The sequence below is a fragment of the Dermacentor albipictus genome, chromosome 7 (genome assembly GCF_038994185.2).
Source record: "Dermacentor albipictus isolate Rhodes 1998 colony chromosome 7, USDA_Dalb.pri_finalv2, whole genome shotgun sequence".
In the NCBI taxonomy this organism is placed as follows: domain Eukaryota; kingdom Metazoa; phylum Arthropoda; class Arachnida; order Ixodida; family Ixodidae; genus Dermacentor; species Dermacentor albipictus.
The window spans coordinates 123658658-123681386 of record NC_091827.1 but is presented as its reverse complement, the minus strand read 5'-3'; the positions used below and the strand labels follow the sequence as shown (position 1 = coordinate 123681386).

Sequence of the window (22729 nt, the reverse complement as noted above, 5' to 3'; positions counted from 1 at the left end):
GGTTTAGTGCAATATAAGCTGTTCCTTTAAGTGCTTTTTTTTCGACTTTGTTCAGTAAAATTTGTACCTGATATTGAAAACTGCTGCATGCAACATTGTGTCGAGTCCTTGAAAATACTCCCACTGAGCCTTGAAATTCCTTGAATATCCTTGAATTTTCCCCTTTTGAGTCTGTACGAACCCTGCTGTTTGTGTCCTGATGAAGTCTGCTATGTTTTTTTCCATCTCATGGTGTCAACCTTTCTTTAGTCCAGTGAACGCCATACACTTTGCAGCACTGTTGATCTCATTTGTTTCTGCCATAAGTGCACATTCTTTTCGTCTACACCGAACTGGTGCTTTCTCTGCTTGCAAAACGACCTTTCTTTTAAAGGTTGCACTGGAGTGGCATCGCTTGCTGGGTGCCAAACACAGGCTTTTTCACGTTATGGAGGCTAGGACTAGATGAGTGTAATTCTTTCAAACACAATTGCTTGGAATGAGATGCTCCGAGAAAACAAAATGGTACACACAAGTTTGTCCTAAAGCCCTATAAACTTTGCAAAGTAGCGACATTCTCCTCTTCCACTTTCACTCTACCTCGTTTCTCCTCTTTCTCACACTCCCTTTTCGAGAGTGGCACCGCCTACACCGCTCAAGCATAGCAGACGACTTTTCGCAAAGTGAATGCACGCATAGCAAGGCAGTGCACGTTAAGCATTCGCGTTGGCTTTCTAGCTCTGAATAACTTCGTCTGCAACATAGAATTTCGATACTGACGGTTATACAAATTGAGCTTTTTTTTTTCCTGCTTTGATAAAAAATTGTTTGAAAAGTATCTGAATGAGCGCTAACGCTGTACCGTGATGACTCCAAATGTATAGTGTGGGTTACAATTCGGTACACAACATTTGTCAAGTGCATGTCGAAAGAAATTATTGCAAATGGTTGTAAATAACACGTTTACGATTGAATGCCAACATCCTGACCTCCAGCTGCCCTCAGTAGCCTAAATCATCCGCCTCGTCCTTAGCATGTGAATTCATGGTGCATATCAGCTATGACGTACAAAGGCTGACAGAGGGCATGAACGATCACTGATCTGAAGGTTCGAAAGAGTATTATTACAAGCCACAGTGCTGCCAGCATGCATGTTTGCCGATCTTCTAAGCACGCACAAAGGCTCAGAGGTGGGCGCTGGTGCTATTGTTTTCCTCGTGCCTCAACGTCGACAGAAATAACAGGGCCGATCATCGCGTCTAGACTCTGCGTACGTAATACATAAATTCAGTTCTTTAGCATTCGTTCGCGAACTGGGAATGCGATAACAGCACTTCACTCAGTCTCAAACAAGAGCATAGTGGGCTTGAGTAATTTTTTTAGGTTAGTGACTTATCACGAATAGCATTTCATCGTGCGTTAGCTCATTCCTTCACTAAGTGACGTGCTTGTCATGAACTGAATTGCACTAAAGTGCATGCATTCATCATTTATTCATCATTCATCATTCATCATCATTGAGGACGGTTGCGCTCGCTCGGAAGTAAAATTTCCGAGATATGACTTTATATAGCGAAGTCATGACTGTACAAAGAATTGCCGCGCTATGACGCGTTCGAAATTGCAGTAAGTGAAATGATGTTTTATAGAGGTCAAAATGATATGAAACAGCATTTTAGTTGCAAGTTCATAGTTTATTTTCAGCGTAGAGGCATTACAGATTTGCTTATGCAGTCACAAGTAACAGCAAGTGCGTCTCAGAGACATAGTGGCCATAGGAACTAATAGTGGAACCAATGAGCAAGCAAACGACTAAGCGATTGAGCACGAACGACGACTAAGCCAGCCCGGGAACGAGCGGGTGACTGCACGTTTTCTTTGCGAGTAGTCCACCACCGCGTCTGAACCTTTGCACAATTTAAAGCTCATGCAAATTAGCACGTATGTATCAGTGACCTATGATGCTTTCTCTCGGCGACGAACGCATTGCGTAACTTAGTTTCTGGAGAACACGTACGCTTTTCATTGGTGCCACCCGTACACAACCACTCAGTGCTTACATAAGCAAAGTATGCGTTGCGTAGAAATCGTGTTAAAGCGTGCAGACAAATGACAACATGCTCAATGAACTGTGCAATATCTACTATGTTACGGCCCGCAACAAATTACGCAAACCTGACACATGCATACTATACTATGAGTCTTGCAACTTGAAAGGTGTTGGTCGGAAGTTCTCCCTCCCAATTCGTAGAAGCCATATCTTTCTTCTTAACCCGTCGCACTTACTGAACGATATCGAGAAGAGCTTCTTGCTTTTGGGAAATCTATTCTGGCATCCAAAGGCGCAGCAGATCATGGTCATGGAAAATGCCGTGGAGCGACGCCCCACTTGCCACAAAACTTGCTTCAAGGTGTTTGCAAATCAAAACAGCAGAGGAGAGCAATGGTGCCAACATGTGCTCCACGCCACTCCGTAGATGCTTCTCAAGCAAAAATGGTGCCGAAGTGTGACTGTAAAAGAAATGAAGCCGGCGCGAGGGCGCATGTGATGCCATTAAGCCAATAATGACGCGGCGTCAGCCTCGGGCAGAGCGCATGAGAAGGAGGTGACATTTTTCAAAGCGTGGCGCTATTTGACAAAGCTTAAGGGGCTTTAGTTTGTCCACTGCAAGTCTGTGGCCGCGAGGTGGTGTTATGTATCTGGTGGTTACAGCTGAACCACATTCTCGAACCCAAACTGACCCCCTACTTTTGTGCGTTATCTTTTTTTAACACTTTTCTGTTCGCGCCTATGCCCATCGATAACCCGCTGTCGGTGATTTCAACTTCAAATTTTGCCGCACTTGGAGCACTTTCGGACAGCTAGCGCTATCCAGCACCTAAAGGAGACCGTTTTTCTAGTTTTGCGTTTGTTTCTTTTTTCCACCGTGGGGGAGGGGGGGATATTTTAAAGCGCCTTTTAGTCTGGCATGCACCTAGAAGGAAAATATTTGGAGGGAGCATATTGAATGAGATTGAAGCCAAAACTGTCGGCCCTACATGTGATTGCACATCAAAGGGCGCGGTTGGTTTTAGTGTTCATGCTCTGCAGGCAGAGCCATGGTAAGGCAGCTGAATAAACGCACACTGAATAAAAACTACTGGCATAGTTACTGAGAACCAAACATATTCGCAAATCTAGATTCTTGCTTCGTGATCTCGAGGCGATGCCGATGTCGAGGTGCCGATGTCGTGCACAGCTGCCCTTTGGAGATGACAAATTTTGCCGGGTTTCAATGAGTCTGCTTCATAATTTTTTGATGGTAGTAGCAGCACAGACTCGGAAGATGTCCACAGCTATCCGCCAGCAAGTTTCATTTTCTATTCCAAACCATTTCTTTGCTGCCGAGCTCAGATCTAGAGATATCCGGTGTGTTCTAAAGATCGTACTTCTTATCTTCAGGGTGTCAATTTCGTTTGGACACGAGCATTTGTCGGTGGAGGCACAAAAAGTGAAATTATGCGCGAGAAGACGGAGTACACCTTGGCATTGTGTGCTGCATTGGCGCGCGGCGGTTCGTAAAAGTGGCAGCGTGGCTCTCACGAACTGCTGAATGGCCCCTAGGGCTTACATTTTCCCTTGTATAAAAAAAACCTTTTTGGGACAAAAAGCTCATATCTGTGGGAATGTTGTAATAGCCTTTTTTTTTCGATTTAGATTTTAAATTTTTTTTATGTTGTCTTAGTGCAAAGCAGCATCAATGTTTTTATGGAGTTCTCTCGGTTCCGCTAAAAATTTTTCTATTTAATAATTTTTTCAAATAATTGTTAATAAATGGTTGCTTGCAAATTATACCATTAGATTCTTCTACAAATTTATACCATACATTCCAATATCAAGCATTTGCTGTAACAGTAAAAAAATCCTTTCCTAGACTACCCAAAAACTACGTTTTTTTTACCGTCGACACGAAAGTGTTAATGGGGACGCGGTGATCTACCATATTTACACGATTTTAAGTTGACTCGAATGTAAGTCGACCCCCCCATATCGCGTGACCGAAAAAAAAATAAAAAAAAATAAGAGGGCATACCCAAGGGCGCATTCGATAACGAAAATTTATTAGTAGCTGACATGGTCACTGGACTACTCGTCTTCACTAGTGCTGCCATCGTCATCGTTGCTGCGGTCCCACAGCGCATCGTGGTCCAGCGAAATTTCAAATTTGGCAAACATCTTGCAGAACAGCAGCCCACGCCAAATGCACCTAACCACACGCAGCCGTCAGGGAGGCTCTTTTGACAGGTCCGGTTGGCGCAATTTTGCAGTCTTCTGCTGCCAGCCACTCATTGTACTCACGGCGGAGCAGAACCTTAAAATTAAGGCGAAGGTCCGGGCTTGTTTCCTGACCATGTCGCACTTCACTGGCAGGCACCGATCACGCATTTCAGCGACGTACGCCGCGAGCTTAGCCTACAGCTCCGGAAAGCGTCCAGACTTTGGCACGTGGGAAATTTCTCACTTGCCGTCACAGGTGAAAATTTCTCACTTGCCGTCACAGGTGAAAATTTCGCTTCGCTGCAGTCGCCACTCTCGCACCACCCGTTTAGAAACATCGAAATTGCGGCCCGCTGCGCAGTGATTTGTTTCTTTGGCGTAAAGGATGGCAGCCCTCTTGAACGCTGCTGTGAACAAGTCCCGAACGATTAGTGGGCCTGCAGCACTCATGACTGCTGGGGAAGCATAGAAGTAGCACGTAGCCGGCAGTCAAGTGGAACGCGTCTAGCCTTTAAACAGAAAAGAGAAACCCGCAAGCGCTGTCTGCTCTTCCATGAACTGCCGATGCTCCCCGCAAGCGCCGCCGTTCTGAGGGTGCCGCCGCAAATGGGAACAGCGGCGCTTCCATCAACTATCGACACCCCCTCCCCCATCATTGTTGCATGCACTGTAAAACTCTCAAAAATATTGAAAAACCCTTCCGAAAAGCAAACAAACACGCGGGATAGCGAAAAGATACGGGTAGGGCCATAGAGGAAACATAAAATTGTAACTACATTGAAGCTCCTACTGGTATCGTTTTTATTCGCGGCGCCATGTTTTGGTTTCGATTGTAAGTCGACCCCCCAACTTCAGACTTTCAAATTTAAAAAAAGGGGTCGACTTACAATCGTGTAAATAGGGTATTCGCAAGGAGAGAAAAAAAAATCTGTTTTTTGGAAGTTCGATTCGCAGATTGTGAACCCTTCTTTATGCTGTCTCCAAATATGTCCGCAGAAAAGTGCCTCTAACTATAATACATAACTCTTGCATCTGGTCTGGCAGCCAAAAGTTGATGCAAATCATTAAAAAAATATTTTTCCTCCTCGCTTTTTTTTTCCCCTTTCTTGTGGCACTGTGCACAAGCTGTTGGGGTTGTCTGGTTTCGTGCAGCGCACAATTTTGCGCGCTGTGCACAAGGACACATGACTAGCAGTATAATTCAGTGCTACACAAATACTGAGGCAAAACAAGCGGGTCACCCGCAGAGCATGATCATGTGCTGTAACACGGTAGAAGATGGCATAGCTTCGGTACTTGCGCACGTGACTGCATGACCGTGGGAACAAGCATACAAAGCTGAAGTATAGTTGCCGACCGTTTATTCGGACTTCACGGGGACTGCGGAAATGTCTGAATAAACAGGTCCGAAAAAGCAGATTAAGAAGAAAAAAAATGAAATCCTTTATTTCCACGCACTCATTCGGGCTCAGCAGTAGGCTTGACGAAATCGTGAATGGGCCGTTGCACGCTGTTCCGGCTACGCGCAATCAGATAAGGCTGAATGTCGGAGAGGGTCGTACGGTCACTATAGGTGGCTGAAAGCACAGTCACTGCTTGTACACGCTCCGCATGCGACGGCAGCGCAGCACATGGTGTGTCATCTTCCGACTCAGTCATCGTCCGGTGATCCAGCAGAAACCTGACGAATGATCTCGCTGTCATCGAGTTCTGCGCATGTCAGTACAGCAGTGTCAGCACCTGTGAAACTGTCAAATGAGACGGTGTCCGGAATCGCAATGCAACCACTGCGCAGGTCTCGGCAGAACATTTTCCGCCTCAGTAGGGAGCACATCGGAAGGCGACAAATCTTGGGCCTACCGGCACCCGCTTTCCGGCATTCCCCAGTGCAGTCTGCACGGGCACTGTCGGCACCATTAGACACTTGACGCGATGTTTCCGTATGCCGCGTTGGGTCACCAGAACCTCGACAGAGCACACAAAGCAAACACCACCATGCCGACACCAGCCGCACTAACAAAAAACGTAGCCTACTTGCAGCGTCGTGCACAAAGAAACAAATCAGCTGCTGTATTGTCTTGTCATGGCTTACTAAGCTGAAACCGGAACTGCTGTAGAGCCTCTCTATCGAACCAGGCAGAAACGATGATGATGAGCGGGGATTTGCAGTAGCGCCACTTCGTGGGGCAGCAAGTAGGCTCCGCTCAAAACAAAAATGGCGTTCAGCAAGTCAAAGGTCAGAGTCGGTGCATGGTGCAAGTGCAAGGTTTCCGAACTTTTGGCAGTTGTTATACGTTATGGTCTATGGGGAGAATGGCGGTGCCGCGAAGAAGACCGAATAATCGAGCATATCTGAATTTTTGGAGTCCGGAAAATCAGTCGGCGACTGTACATTTCTTGCTTGTGTGTGAAGTAAAATAAATAACACGCAGACATTCCATTTGTGTGTTTTATTATTTCTCTAACCTTCAATTTGTCAATTCAAGCAACAGATCACACAAATAACAGGTGGTGCCTTGAATAATTCTCAAAGTCATGTGTCACCACGAGCGACATCATACTGCGGACCCGAGTACGTAGGGCGCAGGGATGCGAGAAGGGAATGGTGTTAGGATTGAAATTTCCGATCTTTCTGCGGCGCTGAATGATGTAATTCTTTGTATACACGATTGTTGGCGCCCATTGTATGCGCTGCGCTCGTCAGCTCAAAATGGCCAGACCTGGTGAGGGCCCTTTAAGCCATGGCAAGTTTTGTGACTGGCAACACAGGTGACTCCTGGCCAAGCCCAGCCTCTAGCCGAGCCAGTCTGAGGGCACGTTGATCATTACTTGGGGTGTGTTATTGCTTGTTAACGCCATTTTGTTGTGTTCCCATGTTAGTCATTTGTGCAAGGCCGCAAGTGCTGTGATAACGGCATCTAAAAAAAATGAAAGCAATTTCACTGAGTGACAAGACGAAGATTGTGTATGTAGTTTCATGGCAGTGAAAAGCAGGCGGACACTGTTAAAATGATGGGCTATTGAAGCAGATCATGAGTTCACTTGTGAACAACAAAGGTATCGCTCCCAAGCAAGTGTGGGGGAAATTAATCCTAAATGTTTCAGGCTCTGCGAGGCAACATACCCGGATGTTGAGTCCACACTTTTGATGTGGCTGTGCCAATGCCCGATCTTGCGATATTCCAGTGAACGGACTACTTTCGAGGAAGTAAGCGGTACAGCTAACCGTGGTTCTCGGACACGACGGTGTCACCTTCAATGACAGAAGGTTGGACTGTTTCAAAGCGAGACAAGGTGTAACATACATGGAAGTCTGCGGTGAACGTAATAACATTAGTGTGGACACCCTCTCCGAATGGAAAGCAAATTAACTGCCAAAGCTTCTTGCCAGGCATGAGAACAAGGACATACTTAATGCAGACGAAAGTGGTATGTTTCTTCAGGGGGGCGGCTGCTCTGAAGAACAAACTTCTTTATTTTTTAAGATATCCGGATGAAACCTTCAGGGTACGATCACACCACCGAACTATGAGAAACTGCAAAGTTTCACAAAGATGTGTTTATTAGTTCCGGAGTTATTGAGGTCTAACTAGATAGCTCATGTATATGCCCGAGGAAGAGCCTGGAGAAATGTCAGGACATTGTAGCAAGCTGAAATTCACTGTGATGATCCCTTGATAGATATCCCAGGGGGCTGCAGAGCCCTTTTCTTTAATTTTCCCTCCCAAAAATGTTAACACAACTTTGAATTTGATGTAGCCAGTAATGACCACATTCATCAAGAATTAATTGCTTATTATAAGTTAACTGCACTAGCTTTAAAAAGAAGCCTGTTACCCCCTGGCAAAGTCATTCAGGAAGAGAATTAAAAGAAGGGCACAGAAATCTGAAGAGCGGTTCTTGAGATATCACCTTCCCCAGCACCACTACTAGCAAAAAAATCTTTTCCGAGGAAACGGGCCTTAAAGTTGAACGCACGTTTTTTTTTATTAGAAAGCTCCTGCGGAGCTTCTAATTAGCTCTTGCGGTGCCAGACTGTAAAGTTTGGAGTCGGACATAAAATGGATGGAAGCTGGCCCATGCCGTCGTCCAACTTATCCACGCTGAGGACATTGTTGAAGGGAAGGACTGCTTCTCATTGAGAATGAGGAATATGGGATGTATTTACAGTATCTACATAAGGACGTTGCAGTTCATCAGTCCAGCTGACTGCGAGAGAAAGCACACTCAGCAGCCGCACAACAGCTGCTTATAAACACTTTGTCCTCCCTAGAACCCTAGGTGAGGGAAAAACGGCCGTTCAACCTGCTACAAACGGAGTGTTGAAAGTCATCGTAGCGGACCCGCCGTTGAGTGGGGGGGGGTTTACACACACACATTCTGCACGGGTTTCACTGACCATGCCGAGGTGAGGGGGTTCTCGCTGACGTGTGTCTTGCCCCGAGCAGACGCCTCCTAATCCCCAAGTGGAACTCGCACAGTGGCCGCCGCGGCTGTTCATTGTCTGGCGTCTTCAAAGGCGCGTGAAAAGGCACCGCGAAGCATCTCCTTCCAGGAATTCCCCCTGCTGCAGTCGAACCGCAAAGGCGTTGGCGATTCCAGTAACAATACTTTGTCCATTGACCGCGTTTAGTCATAGCGGCGGCGAGGAGGTGTTGATAGGGTAGCCTCCCTCCTTAAGGCGACGCTCATCCAGTGCACCACTGAAACGGTGCAGCATAGATTGCACCAACTTACACACACAATGGGAATTACAATGGAGGAGCTCGGTGATCACAAACCTAGACTTATTGCGTCATATGCAAGCCTTGGCTGGAGACCTAGCTCCAACTGACAGTGCACTTCTCCGGGAACTTTTCCTGCAGCGCCTTCCACCACAGGTGCGCATAATCCTGACTGCGTCTTCATTCTCGACGTTGGAATCTCTGTCCCATTTGGCTAAGAAGATTACGAATGTCGGGTTGCCCTCCATGGCTATCGCCCTCCTGACCCTACATCCCACGGCACAGCCGCTGGCGACAGCTATGCGCGTCTCCTCGAAGTTAACGAGTAGTTCAGACAGCAATAGCGCGACTGACAGCTGAGGTCGCTGCCATCCGAACAGGCTGGCCGCGTTCTTTTTCACGACCTCCCCGCTCCAGCCTCGGTCACTCTAAACGCAGTTCTCCTGCTGTTATGCTTTGTTGGTACCACTGTTGCTATGGCTCTCGTGCAAACTGGTGCCGCCAGCCCTGCTCCTATGTGGAAAATGGTTGGGCTGAACACTGACACGACCACTGTTCCCGGCCCCAGATCCAGTCGCCTTTTCCACTTCACCGACTGTGTCACCAAAGTCCGCTATCTCGCCGACATTGGCACTGAGATTTGCGTCCTTCCTCCTATTTTGGCTGAGCACCACCATCCTATCGACTGGCCTCCTCTCGCCGTGATCAGCGGATCGACCATCGGGACCTACGGACCAAAGTCTGCAACTCTTGGCATTGGTCTCAGATGTACCTTTTCGTGAATCTTTGTCGTCGCAGCCTGCGTCAGCCCATCACCGGAGCCAACTTTCTTTGGCACTGAAGCTTGCCGTCAACTCCTAAGCGAGCTTAACCGTCCAAGGAGTTTCCTGTAGCGCTCCATCACTTCGGGCTGTCCAGCAGGCTCACGACGTGGCCATGAGGCTTGGTATTCCGGTCCCGACGTGGGAGGGCCCACTTAGTGGTTAATTATCACTACTTGCAGGACCAAATAAAGTTTTCCTTCCTTCCTTCCATCACTTCGGCTCCTCCAGGTGCACATCGCCGTTCTTGACCCTTGGTCAGTTGTCTTTGCAGAGTTTCCGGATGTCTTCCGAGCCCCCTCCTTTCAGTCCTCTGTCGCCCACACCGTGACACATCATATTGACACGTGTACTTATCTTTATCGGGCGACCATGTTTGGCCGCCTAACAAATGTTATCGCACAGCGCGGTACGCGCCTGCATGTATCCGAAGTTTCTGGAAAGTTATCGATGCTTCTATTCGCTGTCTGTTGTCGCCGAACCTTATGTTATCTGATTTCATCGCCTGCGCGAATGGTGTAGAACTTTGTGGAAGGCACGCGGGTCCCAACGATTAGTCTAGAACATTCGACGACTGCTGTATAAAAGCCGACGCGCTTGACCCGCTGATCAGATTTTCGACGATCGCCGACCATGTTCGCCACTATCGTTGTGCTATAAGTGTAGCCTGTTTTGTGGGCACAGGTTCGCCCAATAAAAGTTAGTTTTGTCTTTCACAGTATTGCTACTCTGTTCATAACGTCACACCACGTGACAATATCGTCACGACTTGCTCTCATCTAGCTGTTGCCAAAGAAGAGTTTGAATACATGCTTGACCTCGGCTTCATTTGTCCTTCCTCCTGTTCTTGGGCCTCGCCGCTCCATATCATGCCCAAGAAGACCAGTGACTGGCAACCTTGCCAGGGTGTCTACCAACCGGGAAAACCGGGAATTCTCAGGGATTTTGAGTAGTCTGGAAAAAGTCAGGGAAAACTCAGGGAATTTGGGCCTCTATCAGGCAAAATTAGCGGCAATTTTATTGAAAGGGTCGAAAGTCGCGGTAATGCTGGCTCGAGTAGCAGACAGGAATCGTAATGAATCGTCTTTGACGCCCTGTCGTTGGCAGGAGGAGTTGCCAGTGTACAGTCAACGAGTGACTTTCCGGATTCCTGATAATTTGGACGGCTTCGCGGCGCCACCTCGTACCCCATAGTGTCAACGTATCAGAACGTGTAAAATTTCCGACGCAAGAACTCTTTGCCGTCCGATTTTCCGGACGTTTTGCCGCGAGTCCGAAACGGCATTAATCAAAGGCACCACCGCTGCCGTTTTGATTACTTTGGCGCCTCGAACCGGCACTATTGCACGCAGATCCGCTGGCACCCGTTGCCGCCACTGCGGCAACGCTAGGCCTAGCTGCTTCGATGTTCGCTATGAAGCTTCTTGCCATTGGGTTGCGAACTTTTTATTGAAAGAATTCGCTGCTGTCAGCAATGGCACGGACTCCACCTTTGTGCTCTTTGCGATTGGCTTAGAAACTTGGAAAACACGGTGCGTTGCAATGCCGGTTCGTGAAAGTCAGCTTCGCCTCTGTAAAGAATGGTACTCGGTAAAGCTTACGGAAAAGTATTGCAGTGAGGCATAACAAGCGTGGCAAGGGGCTCTTGCCACGGAATACAGTATGTATATTTCTATTATACACGCGGGCACCCGGCATTTCCTGTCACAGTACGAGCACAGGTATGCCTGATATGTGCACCGACAGGCCTTCAGAGCGTTTTCGAACGTGCCTGTGGCAGTTTGAGCCCCTAAGGGCAGTAAATGACGCATTTATTTTTTTCCAACTGGCCGATTTTTCGGACGTTCTCGCGGCCCCTAGGGAGCTCGAAAAATCGTTCGTGGACTGTGCAACTGATCAAGATGCTTTAAATGGTCCTTGGGGCGAACGAGTGGCGGAAGGCGGACAAGAACAGAAGTGACCTACGCATTGAGGAATAAACGAGAAAGGAAGCTTGTTGCCGCCGTTTTGAAAGAGTTTGAGCTCAAAAAGTAAAGTTTTGGCTGATGCCGAGATGCAGGTGTCCCTCATCCAAACCAAAATACACCCTTTGAAGCAGTGCAACACAACACTCGGGCGTCGTGCGCGGGCTGAGAGTATGTCAGGACTGTTGAGGTTGACTTACGAGCTGTTGAGAAAGAAGCTCAATTGTGGCAGAGTTCAGGCCTCATCCCAATGAGGTTGCTATCAGTTGATAGAAATAGCTCATATTAGAAAATATTTGCCTTTGTATGCATCTCCTTTTTATTCGCATTTGATAATGTCCGACCCTATTTGCAATTGTTTTCGAAAACACTTTATTTGCTGTGCATTTTACTAACTCCTGCCTTCTATTCTCTTTTTGAATAACATAACACTGCTCCTTAGTATTCAAATTGGATTAAGTTGCTTTTTTTTTCGTGTGCTTACTAGAGAGTGACAGCATCAGGCGATATGGTTTCAGCCCGTGTTGATATAAAACATAGTTCTGCATCACTCAGGGAAATTTGCAATGGCACTCAGGAAAAACCTGGAAAACTCAGGGAATTTGGAAATGTCAACTTGGTAGACACCCTGCTTGCGACGATTACAATGCTCTCAACAAGGCCACTGTCCCGTACAGGTACCCAATACCTCACATTCTGGACTTTACGTCGGCACTGCACGGCTACGTCATTCTTAGCAAGGTTGCCTAGTGAAAGCCTAGCACCAGATCCCTGTGGAACCCTCAAATATTCCCAAGACCACCATTATAACAACCTTCAGCCTGTTGGAATATCTGCGCATGCCTTTTGATCTTTGTCATGCAGCCCAGACCTTTCAGCGCTTCATTGACCAGGTATTGCGTAGCTTGACGTGCTGCTTTTCTAATCCTGATGACATCCTCGTCTGCAGTATCACTGCCGAAGCTCATAAGCTCCATCTACATCAAGTGCTCACGAGACTCAGGAAGTTTAGTCTTGTCATTAACGGCCAGAAGAGCGAGTTCGGTGTTACAGAGTTGGATTTCCTCGGCAATCATGTCAACGCACACGGCATTCTCCCGCTCCCGAACCGCATCACAATCATCCGTGAGTTTCCTCAGCCATCCAGCACCATGCAACTGCGCGAATTTTTTCGCCTTGCCAACTACAGTTTACGCTCATTACAATGGGCCCATGTACAACAGACTTTTGGATATAAGGGACCATATTCCAGCCTTAATTTGCTCTACCCATTCCATCAATGCAACCAAGTTGGCTTTTAACAGACCGCTCTGCAACAAACTATCGGCCATAGCAGATGAAATTAGTGGCAATTTTTGTCAGAATCTGGCATATAAAACGCACTTTTGCTGTGTCGACAGGAGCTGGCAACTGACTAGCGAGGGTCAGCCGATGATTGCGGCTCAATATCGAGCGCAACGTTCCCGAAGAAGGCGGAGCGGAAACGTGCCATCTTCTTTTGCACGCGAGGCCCGGGAGAGAGAAGGGAAGGGATCGGCGAGGCGAGAGAGAGGGATCTACTCCTGCGGCTTCTGCTTACAGTGCGGCTACCGCATCATGAAAAAGATCTGCGATGTGGACAAAGTGCTCGCCGGCACGGCCGCTGTATCTTGAAAGCGATCTGCCATGTGGACAAAAGGCGCCCCTGCGTGGATGCCATATCTTGAAAGCGATCCGCAATGTGAACAAAGTGCACACACGCACGGGCCTAATCTTCAAAGCAATCTGCCATGTGGACGAAGTGTGCCCACTGCCGGTAGCTTTGTATGCGCTGTGCTTTCGGCGTTTAGTTCACATTGAAGCGAAAGACAGCACGAATGACGGTTCGCGTGCTGCTGCTGCCGTGCTCATCTTAATTTCCTATCGTAATCGATTCTTCGCCTTTCGAGCGAAACTACGACTTTTTTGTTTTTACTTTTGGCGTTTGTCACTCACTCTTTGCAATATAGTTGTTAGACATCGTAATTAAAGTTTCGTAAGTGAGGCGATTTGGATAATATGGACCTCAGATAACACGGACGTTTTTTGTCGGATTATCAGGGTTCATTGTAACTAGTCAACTGTATTACCGCCGCTTCATTCCTCTCTGCGGCAATATACTGCAGCCTCTCCACGACTTTCTCTTGGGCCTCAAGACACCGCACACTCCCCTGGCCTGAAACAACACTGCTGACCGCGTGTTTAGAGGCATCAAAGAAGCCACTGGCGGTGCTACGCTCCTCGTCCACGCCAAATGCAATGCCCCTGCATCTGTCGTTGTTGCTGCATCAGACACTACTGGCGGTACAGTCTATAAGCAATTTGTTGCTGGTGCTTGGGAGCCCATCACCTTCTTGTGCCCTCTGAGCGCCGCTACAGCGGGTTGAAGGGTAGCAAACATGTGACACCCCCTAGGCATAATGTTCGTTCGCTGCCAGGCTTGGTGGCCTACTAAAGCTCGACAGGCAACATTGGTCACCGCACCGCAATAAACACTGACGAGCACGGCTGGTCGCCGGTCAGTCATCGTTCAGCACCACCACGTTGCGGAGCGTCCGTCTATCGGAGGGTGCCTCGAGCCCTCCCTTGTTCACGACCCCAGGTGGATCGTGACACTGGCGACGTTGATGGGCTCATCATGGCACGGCCGGGAGCTGCTCGCAACCTAGTTGGCTGGGAAGCACTTGAAATTTTTTTGGGATGCTCCTTCCATGTCCTCACCGACCATAAACCACTGACTTCTGCCGTAGCATCCAGCACCTCCTCCTATGCTCCCCGTGAAATAAGACAGCTCACCTATATTTCTGAATTCACCAGTGACATTCATCATTTCAGTGGAAAATCCAATGCGCCTTTGCAGACGCATTTTCTTGTGCCGCTATCAATGTAATGGACCATGGCCAACCAATCATAGACTTTGTGGCCATCGCTACCACCCAAAGTGTCGACACCAGGCTCCAGCAGCTTCGTACGAGTGGTACCTCTCTGGTGCTTCCTTACTGTGACGTACCCCTCGTTTGTGATATGTCGACCACACATCCTTGTCCCTATGTGCCTTGCGCATACTGCGGGGCCGTCTTAGATGCCCTCCATTCTTTGGCTCATCCTGCCATTCACGCAACACAGTGACCTGCGCTTCTCGTTATGTGTGGCTCAGTATCAATGTAGACATTCATTGCTGGTCACGCACGTGCCTCAACTACCAACAGTCTAAAGTGCATCGCCACACTGCAACTCCTGTTGGCACATTCCCATCCCCGGATGCCTGCTTCAGCCATCTGCATGTCGATATTGTTGGCTCCCTTCCTCCTTGCAGGAACCATTGCTACCTGTTAACTTGCACTGACAGGTTCACCAGATGGGCTGAAGCGCTGCCCCTCCTCGGCATAACGGAGGACATAACTCATCACACTCTGTATTAGCCGCTACGGTGTCCCTTCAGTCATTACATTGGTGCCTGTGGTCCACAAATTATATCTTTAGCTGAGCCCACTTGATGAGGCGGAAGCCCGATCCCACCGATTCCACTGCTCGCGCACGGTCGGCGCGCTGGTCGTGTTACCGTCGCCTTTTGTGACTGGACCATTGTGGCACGTAGTAGTGCGCTGCAAGAGCATTTAAATAGCATATACACCGTACACAAACTATTCATATACACATCTACGCATATCATATCAAACATGTGCATATAAACTGAAGAGAAGTAAACAAAAGGAAGGGTAAGATAATGGTGGAAAAAATAGAGGTTGCTCATGGCTCCACAAAATTCGACTGTGTATCTCAACACAGTGTTGAGCCACACTATCCAAACACCCTCAGAGAGGTGTTTAAGTGACATGAATATACTACTATCTACATTGCCCGTGTCAGGGAGGCCGTGCTTGATTTGCCAGCAGTTCAGTGGACTCTGGAGAAGGACATGGCATGGGTAAAACAGGTAAGACCTGAGGCAGAGGCTTTCATAAGTGATGCTAGGATATTGAGGCATGTTACCAGTGCAAATTGAATGAGACAGCACAAGTGGGTAAAAGAACCACGAATTCTGGTCTGGACTGCAGGTGATGTTGGCCTTATGCACGAATATAGCAAGCAGAAACCACACCAAACTGTGTACATTGGTGTCTTGTGGTCTGACATTGTTTTTCCTTGAGATACCGTACCCGAGTTTGCCGTGCCATGTCTGCCCTCACCTTTGTTGCCCTGGTAAATGTTTCACAACTTTAGCTTCTTCATTACTGCTGAGCAAATGACAGCAAACAGTCTTGAGCGCTTTGTCTAGTGCTGCCATCTGTTGGCTCAGGGAGTGACTGCCTTGGCCCGCTTTCATGAATACCGTGCTTTTTTGCTGCTTTCAGCATATGCAGGAGGATCAGGCTGTCGACGATGATGAGGATGTCCTGCAGGGTATCAAACCCTTGGAGGACGAGGATAATTTCACCTATGCAGTATCCAAGAGCTTTGCCCGCAAGGTGAGGCTGGCGCGCCATGCTTATGTGTGTTAAAAATACAGTAGAACCTCGTTGATACTTTCCCATTACGTATGTTTTCCAGACACCAACATTCAGCAATTGAGAACACAAAAATGGTACAATAGAATTACGCGAATTTTTTACAGGTTGATACGTTCCCTGAAGAGCTATATTTTTTTTGCCACCAACTGCCAGTACGTCGACAAACTGTGATTGTCGTATGATACGTTTTCCGGTCGCGAGATCCCATATAAACAAGAAAATGCGTGAGGTGCACACGATTGAGAACAGTATATAGTGTGACGCGCAAGACCCGCGACAAGCGAGCCCAAGACCCGCGACGAGGAGCCACGGTTCTCGGGGGGCCAGGCGCGGGATCGACGGTAGTTGACTGAGTGACGAACAGGTGGCATGAGTGCGGAGAGGACAGCGGCGCGAGCATGCGAGCGTGCGGGGAGAGAGTGGTAGAAGGGAGAATTCGGAGTGTGGTGTGTGGTTGTGTGGGCGGAAGGTTGGCGTTCGGGAAATAAAGCGGTAGTTCGGGACCACGTGTGGCGTGTCGTCGATCGTGACAATAGCTACCCGCGGCAGCAGCTTCACTGCAATACTTGCCCTCCCATCTCACGTAAAAACACGGGCACACTCACTTTGTTATTTCGGTACCAGCAAATCTTCTCCGGGGTCGTTGCATGTGGCAGTTACAGCTATCACCACCAATCTGATTGTGATAAGCATTTTCACCTATCTGTTTCCCAACACTTGATGCCGTCGGAAGCGTAGCAAATGCTTTTAACAGGCGATAACAGAAACACGCCACCGTTCCCTGCTGCAAACTGCAATCGTATACATGTTCCGGCTGCTAGATCCCTTGTGAACAAGAAAAGGCATCAGGCTCGCGTGATTGAGAACGGTATTGACCTTTTCGCGGAGCAGGTTGTTCTAGAGAAACAAGATGGCGCTTTTGGCAGTGTGCCGCACGTGGCCTTAGCGATAGCGCATGAATACGAAACCCTTACCTCTTCTACCTTGCTTCTGTGCAATCATCTGTTGGAAATGCAACTGAGTTTTCGCTAATGTACTGCGCTCTAATCGTGCTGCAAATTGTGGAGTGCTGGATTGAAGATGTGTGCAGTAGTTGGCTGCGAAAATAGTGACTGGTGCATTAAGGAATGGAATGAATCTGTGTGACCAAGATCTGTGCGACCTACCTACATTAGGACAGAATGTGTCACCGGCCCTTCGCGATGCATGAGTTTCCCCGAGAATAAGACTTCACTCATCCGCCATTGTTGTATCACTAACGTCCTAAGAAATGACTTTAACCCCAGAATGTTGGCAAGAGTGAGTACTGCTCGTTAAACAGTGGCAGACGGAGTAGTGCCGCTTGCAGTCATAGTAAGCTTTGCATACGTTATCTACACACATCTACTCCAACTGGAATGCCAAATTACTCATGCCTACTCTGTCAGCAATGTCAAAAATAAGTGAATGGGCGCACACTTGAATACATGGGCACTTTATGTGCACAATACATGACGGACTACACCGCCAGAACACGAATGGTCGAAGCTGAATGTTTCGCGACAGTCCACGAGAGTAAGCGAGTGACTAGCGATAATACATCTAAGCCATGAGGCATTGCAATGCGCAGAAGAACTACCGTATTTATTCGAATCTAGGCCGATAGTTTTTTTCAAATAATCATATTCCAAACTCTAGGGTCGGCTTAGATTTGAGGATTTTAATAAACGCGCCAGTTTTTTATTGAAACTGCTAAATATGGTGCATAGTTAGCGCCACCTGGAAAAGTCAGCATCGCAGCCGCTACTAGCCGTGCCAGTAGCCAGCGAGGTTGCCATTTTGACCTGTGTCGTGTCGGCCATATCGGCGTGCGGTGTGGCGTTATGGCGATGGCACCAAGCAGGAGATGCCACTACAGTGCCGCTTTCAAGGGAAAAGTTGTGATAGCTACAGAGGTATCGTCGAACCTTCAAGCCGGGCGGGACTTCGGTGTCGCTGAGAAAAACATCCGTCGTTGGAGGGGACAACGACAACAGCTTTCTGCATGCGTTGCAACGAGGATGGCATTTAGCGGACCAAAGAAAGGCCGTCACCACGAAGTGGAGACAGTTTTGGCCGACTGTGTTCGGACGCAGAGAACAGCTGCCCTTCCAGTGACAACAGAAGTGCTCCAAGCGAAAGCTAGGGAACTTTCGAGGGAGTGAGGCTTAACGCCATAGGATTTCAAAGCCAGCTAGGGCTGGCTTCAGAAATTCATGAAGCGCTTCGGCTTCAGCCTCCGACGTCACACTTCAATCACCCAGAAGCTGCCAAGCTTTTCAGCGCTACGTGCTGCGAAAGAGAGAAGCGGCAGGCTACAACCTTGGGCAAATCGGCAACGCTGACCAGACAGCTGTGTATTTTGATATGCCAGTGGCGTACACCGTGAATGCAAAGGGTGCCAAGGAGGTCAAGGTGCGCTCTGCGGCCTACGAGAAGCAGCGCACAACTGTGATGCTGTGCTGCACAGCTGATGGACATAAACTCCCTCCTTATACGATATTTAAAAGGAAGACACTGCCTGCTCGAGAAACTTTCCCAAGAAATGTCATTGTGCGGGCAAATGAGGACGGGTGGATGACGGGTGCGATGGTGGAAGAGTGGGTTAAGATTGTGTGGCAACGGCGTCCAGGAGCCCTTTTGACAAAGCACTCGTTCCTTGCTGTCGACTCTTATCGTGGGCACTTGACCGACAACATGAAGGCTGCGCTCGTCCAAGCAAACACGGACCCCCACTGTCATACTGGGTGGCGTGACAGGCCAATTGCAGCCATTTGATGTCTGCATCAACAAACCTTTCAAGGATTGTCGGTGGAAATATTACATGGACTGGTTGACTGACAAAGACCACAGGCTAACGGCAACGGGCCCCATCAAACGTACATCGCTATCGCAGCTGGCGGGCTGGGTAGCTACAGTGTGGAACGACATCCGAGGTGCTTTGATCGTGTGCGCCTTTAAGGAGTGCAGCATATCTAATGCGCTTGACGGTACCGAAGATAGTGCACTGTTTGAAGATGACAGTGACAAGGAACACAGCGACGAGTCTAGCAGCAACGACGACATTCAATGAGCTCTGCACGTTCAGGTTCAATAACTGCTGTTTGCATTTTGTGAACGCTGTCCTCACTTTTTTTGTTCGGCCTACATTCGAGGCAATATATTTTTTTTGTTGTTGGCTTCGTTAGAATCGGGGTTGGCCTAGATTCGAGTAAATACGGTACGTTTCAAGCCTTGTGCGCAGTAAGAACAAATCTATGCGAATTGTGCACACCCATGAGCGATTAGGCATAAGATAATCAGATAGTGACCGCCCCAAGGAACGTTGCCGAATCAGAAACGTGACAAGCCGCTGTATCAACGTATTTAATAATAATAATATTTGGGGTTTTACGTGCCAAAACCACTTTCTGATTATGAGGCACGCCGTAGTGGAGGACTCCGGAAATTTTGACCACCTGGGGTTCTTTAACGTGCACCTAAATCTAAGCACACGGGTGTTTTCGCATTTCGCCCCCATCGAAATGCGGCCGCCGTGGCCAGGATTCGATCCCGCGACCTCGTGCTCAGCAGCCCAACACCACTGAGCCACTGAGCAACCACGGCGGGTGTATCAACGTATTTGCCAAATAAAGAATGAAGAGCAAAACACGTTGATCCTGATTCAATTCATAAGCAGAAATTTTGGATAGCTTGGAACACATATTTAGCCCTGCTTTTAGAACAAGCTCCATGTATGCTGTACGTTGCTCATGCCATTTGGACATAGCTTAATCAGCTTCTAAAGTGGTTTTGCATGTTCTGTGAAGCTGTGGCCAAAGCTTCTAGTCGTCCACCCAGTCACCATCTACGATATCTCCTGAAACTGGTTTACTAAGCCGCACCGGCAATATACACATCCATCGTAAACACAGAGGCAGCTGGGTTAAGATTGTGTGGCAACGGCATCCAGGAGCCCTTTTGACAAAGCACTCGTTCCTTGCTGTCGACTCTTATCGTGGGCACTTGACCGACAACATGAAAGCTGCGCTCGTCCAAGCGAACACGGACCCCCACTGTCATACTGGGTGCAGAGAGCATAATGAGAGCAACCCCAAGAGAGCTCGAGTGTTTTTTGGTTTAGCTAGTAGCAGTTGATGCATGATTAACAACATGGCATCTTGTGTGGACAAGCCTGATCTGAAACAAATCATATTGTACGGTAGGGTGTCATTGTCCTCCACATATTTCGTTAACCTGTTCAGTATGACATGCTCCTTTGTCTTCCCTAGACATGATGTTAACGAAATTGGCCACAGATTATCCAAGTTGAGTTGCTTGCCCTGCTTTGGTATTAAGATAGTACTGGCCCTCCTCCATTCTTCTGGATATACCCCATGTTTCCATAGTTCATTATTGTAAGTGGTCAGATATTTTATTGATTCGTCGTCCAAATTCTTAAGCAATCTGTTAGAGATGCCATTCGGGACAGCTGCTGACCTACTATTCAGATCATTGAGTGCCGTGCATACCTCACTTTCGGTGAATTCCTGATCTATATATTTGCATTCTACCCCTAAGTAATCGGGATAACTCAGATCCTGATCGTCTTTCCTGAGGGGCAAGTATTTAGTAGCCAATCGCTGCATTATGCTCTCTGCGCTTGCTGTCTGACTTTCCTGGTGTACTAGTTTCGCCACTGCCGTACGTCTGTTCGATTTAGTGCCTTTTTCGTTGAGCAGATGCCTGAGCAGACTCCACGTTTTATCCTTCCGTCTACACATTTACACACCTCATCCCATTTTTGTTTGTGCAAATATCGTGCGTGTTCCTCTATATTCTTATTGAGCTGAGCAATTCCTTTCCTAAGTCTCCTGTTTAAGCGTTTTAATTTCCAACTTTGTAAAATCGATTGCTTGGCTTCAATCGAATGCGCCAATCTACAATCAATTTGTTCGACCTCATCCTCTGTCTCTATTGGCCTCGAGCTCCACCACTGGAAAAGCTGGCACCACCATCGGCGTGACGTGCTAGGAGGGATCACGTGGACATAGCGGCCGCGTCGGCTGCTTTGGGCGCGCCGAAGCGAGCTGAAAACGAGTATAAATTCCCTCGTACGCTGCGGTCCTCATTTAGTGGCGAAATTTTCCCGCTTCGAGTGTCTCCTTTACAACGCTTGAAAGCACTACAGTAGGTAACAGCTGCCTTTGAAGGCGCGCAACATGGTAGGCTACTGCTCGGTGCCGCAGGGCCGGACACACGTAATGGAGGCCGGTGTCAGCCTTATTCACACGTAGCCGAAGGACAAGAAGCTGCATGAAGCTTGGTACGCGAAACATAAAACCGGCAAACAGTCATCGGCTACAACTCGGGTATGCAGCAAGCACAGACCCGAGGAAGATTTCTGCTACGGCGCCCGGTCTGCGATGTTCTGAAAACGCGCACTGAGACGCTCGCCCGAGTCCGCTGCCCGACTAATGTCATGACGGTTTGGTCTATGAACTTGTCGATGCTATAGATACTGGCAAGTTCAGTGGAGTAGAAAGGCAGCGGTAAGAAGCACATTTAAAAAAAGCATGGCATATGGTCATGTTTGTGTTATGAATTAATGCACTGGATTACAAAAAAGGAGCAGCGGGAAATTGCACGGTGAGAACATCGATAAACATACAGTGCGACGCAACTCGAGAAATAGTATTGAAAGATCAAAGAATTTAGAAGATAAAAAAAAAAAAGATTGAATCGTCGCGTCGGCACATCACAGTCCCCGTAGGCGTCAAAGTCTCTACAATGAAATTATTTTTGAACAGCTCTGATAGCTCCCGCACAACAATGGTTGCTTGTATACTGTCAAATGCTCATATTCTGCGGCCTAAAGCTCATGGCGCGGTGCGAAAACGCGCACGCGGAGAAAGCGACACAGTGCGCGGGCAAGCATGCAGACGTGCAGTCGGTCGCTGCGAATCTGCGCGATCGCTGCATTGAGGCTTCGTTCTATTACACTCCATTTAGTTATACAAACACTATAAGAACATATTTCACATAGTTTGCTCCCAGCGTTTACGTACCTTTCACGCAAGAATCCGGTTCGGGAGACTCCATCGCGGCGACCGCGCGCAGTGGCGTTCGCTGTACATATTCGGTAAAGAGATAGCGTCTTTAAACGATTGTATGCGTTCAGTTTGCCCAAGAATATTATTTAGACAGTAAGAAACTTCTCTCGTTTCGAAAGTACTTACAGAAATGTCCGGGAGAGCTCGCGCGTGGTGTTTTCAGTGAGCGCTGACAGCAAAACCTATGAGGAGCGCGCCACGTGATCCCTCATACTATGCCAGCGAGGCGCTTCCGATAGATGGCGACTCCGTAACTCCTCGCCGCCAATAGCCTTAGTTGCTGCATTCAAGTCGTCCCTAAGCTGAGCAACGCACTCTTGTAGTCTGATGCGCCCCTTTCTATC

General features: G+C 48.1%; 1 protein-coding gene across 3 annotated transcripts in view; it reads left to right on the top strand.

The window, feature by feature from the left end:
* The window catches only part of LOC139048144 (mitotic checkpoint serine/threonine-protein kinase BUB1-like), a 373386-nt gene that overhangs the window by 232135 nt on the left and 118522 nt on the right, over positions 1 to 22729 (top strand). For all 3 annotated transcript variants that reach the window (XM_070522664.1, XM_070522663.1, XM_070522665.1), the window contains one exon: positions 16120 to 16233. In XM_070522664.1, coding sequence (XP_070378765.1) covers positions 16120 to 16233 — 114 coding nt within the window. The remainder of the gene's footprint in view (positions 1 to 16119; positions 16234 to 22729) is intronic.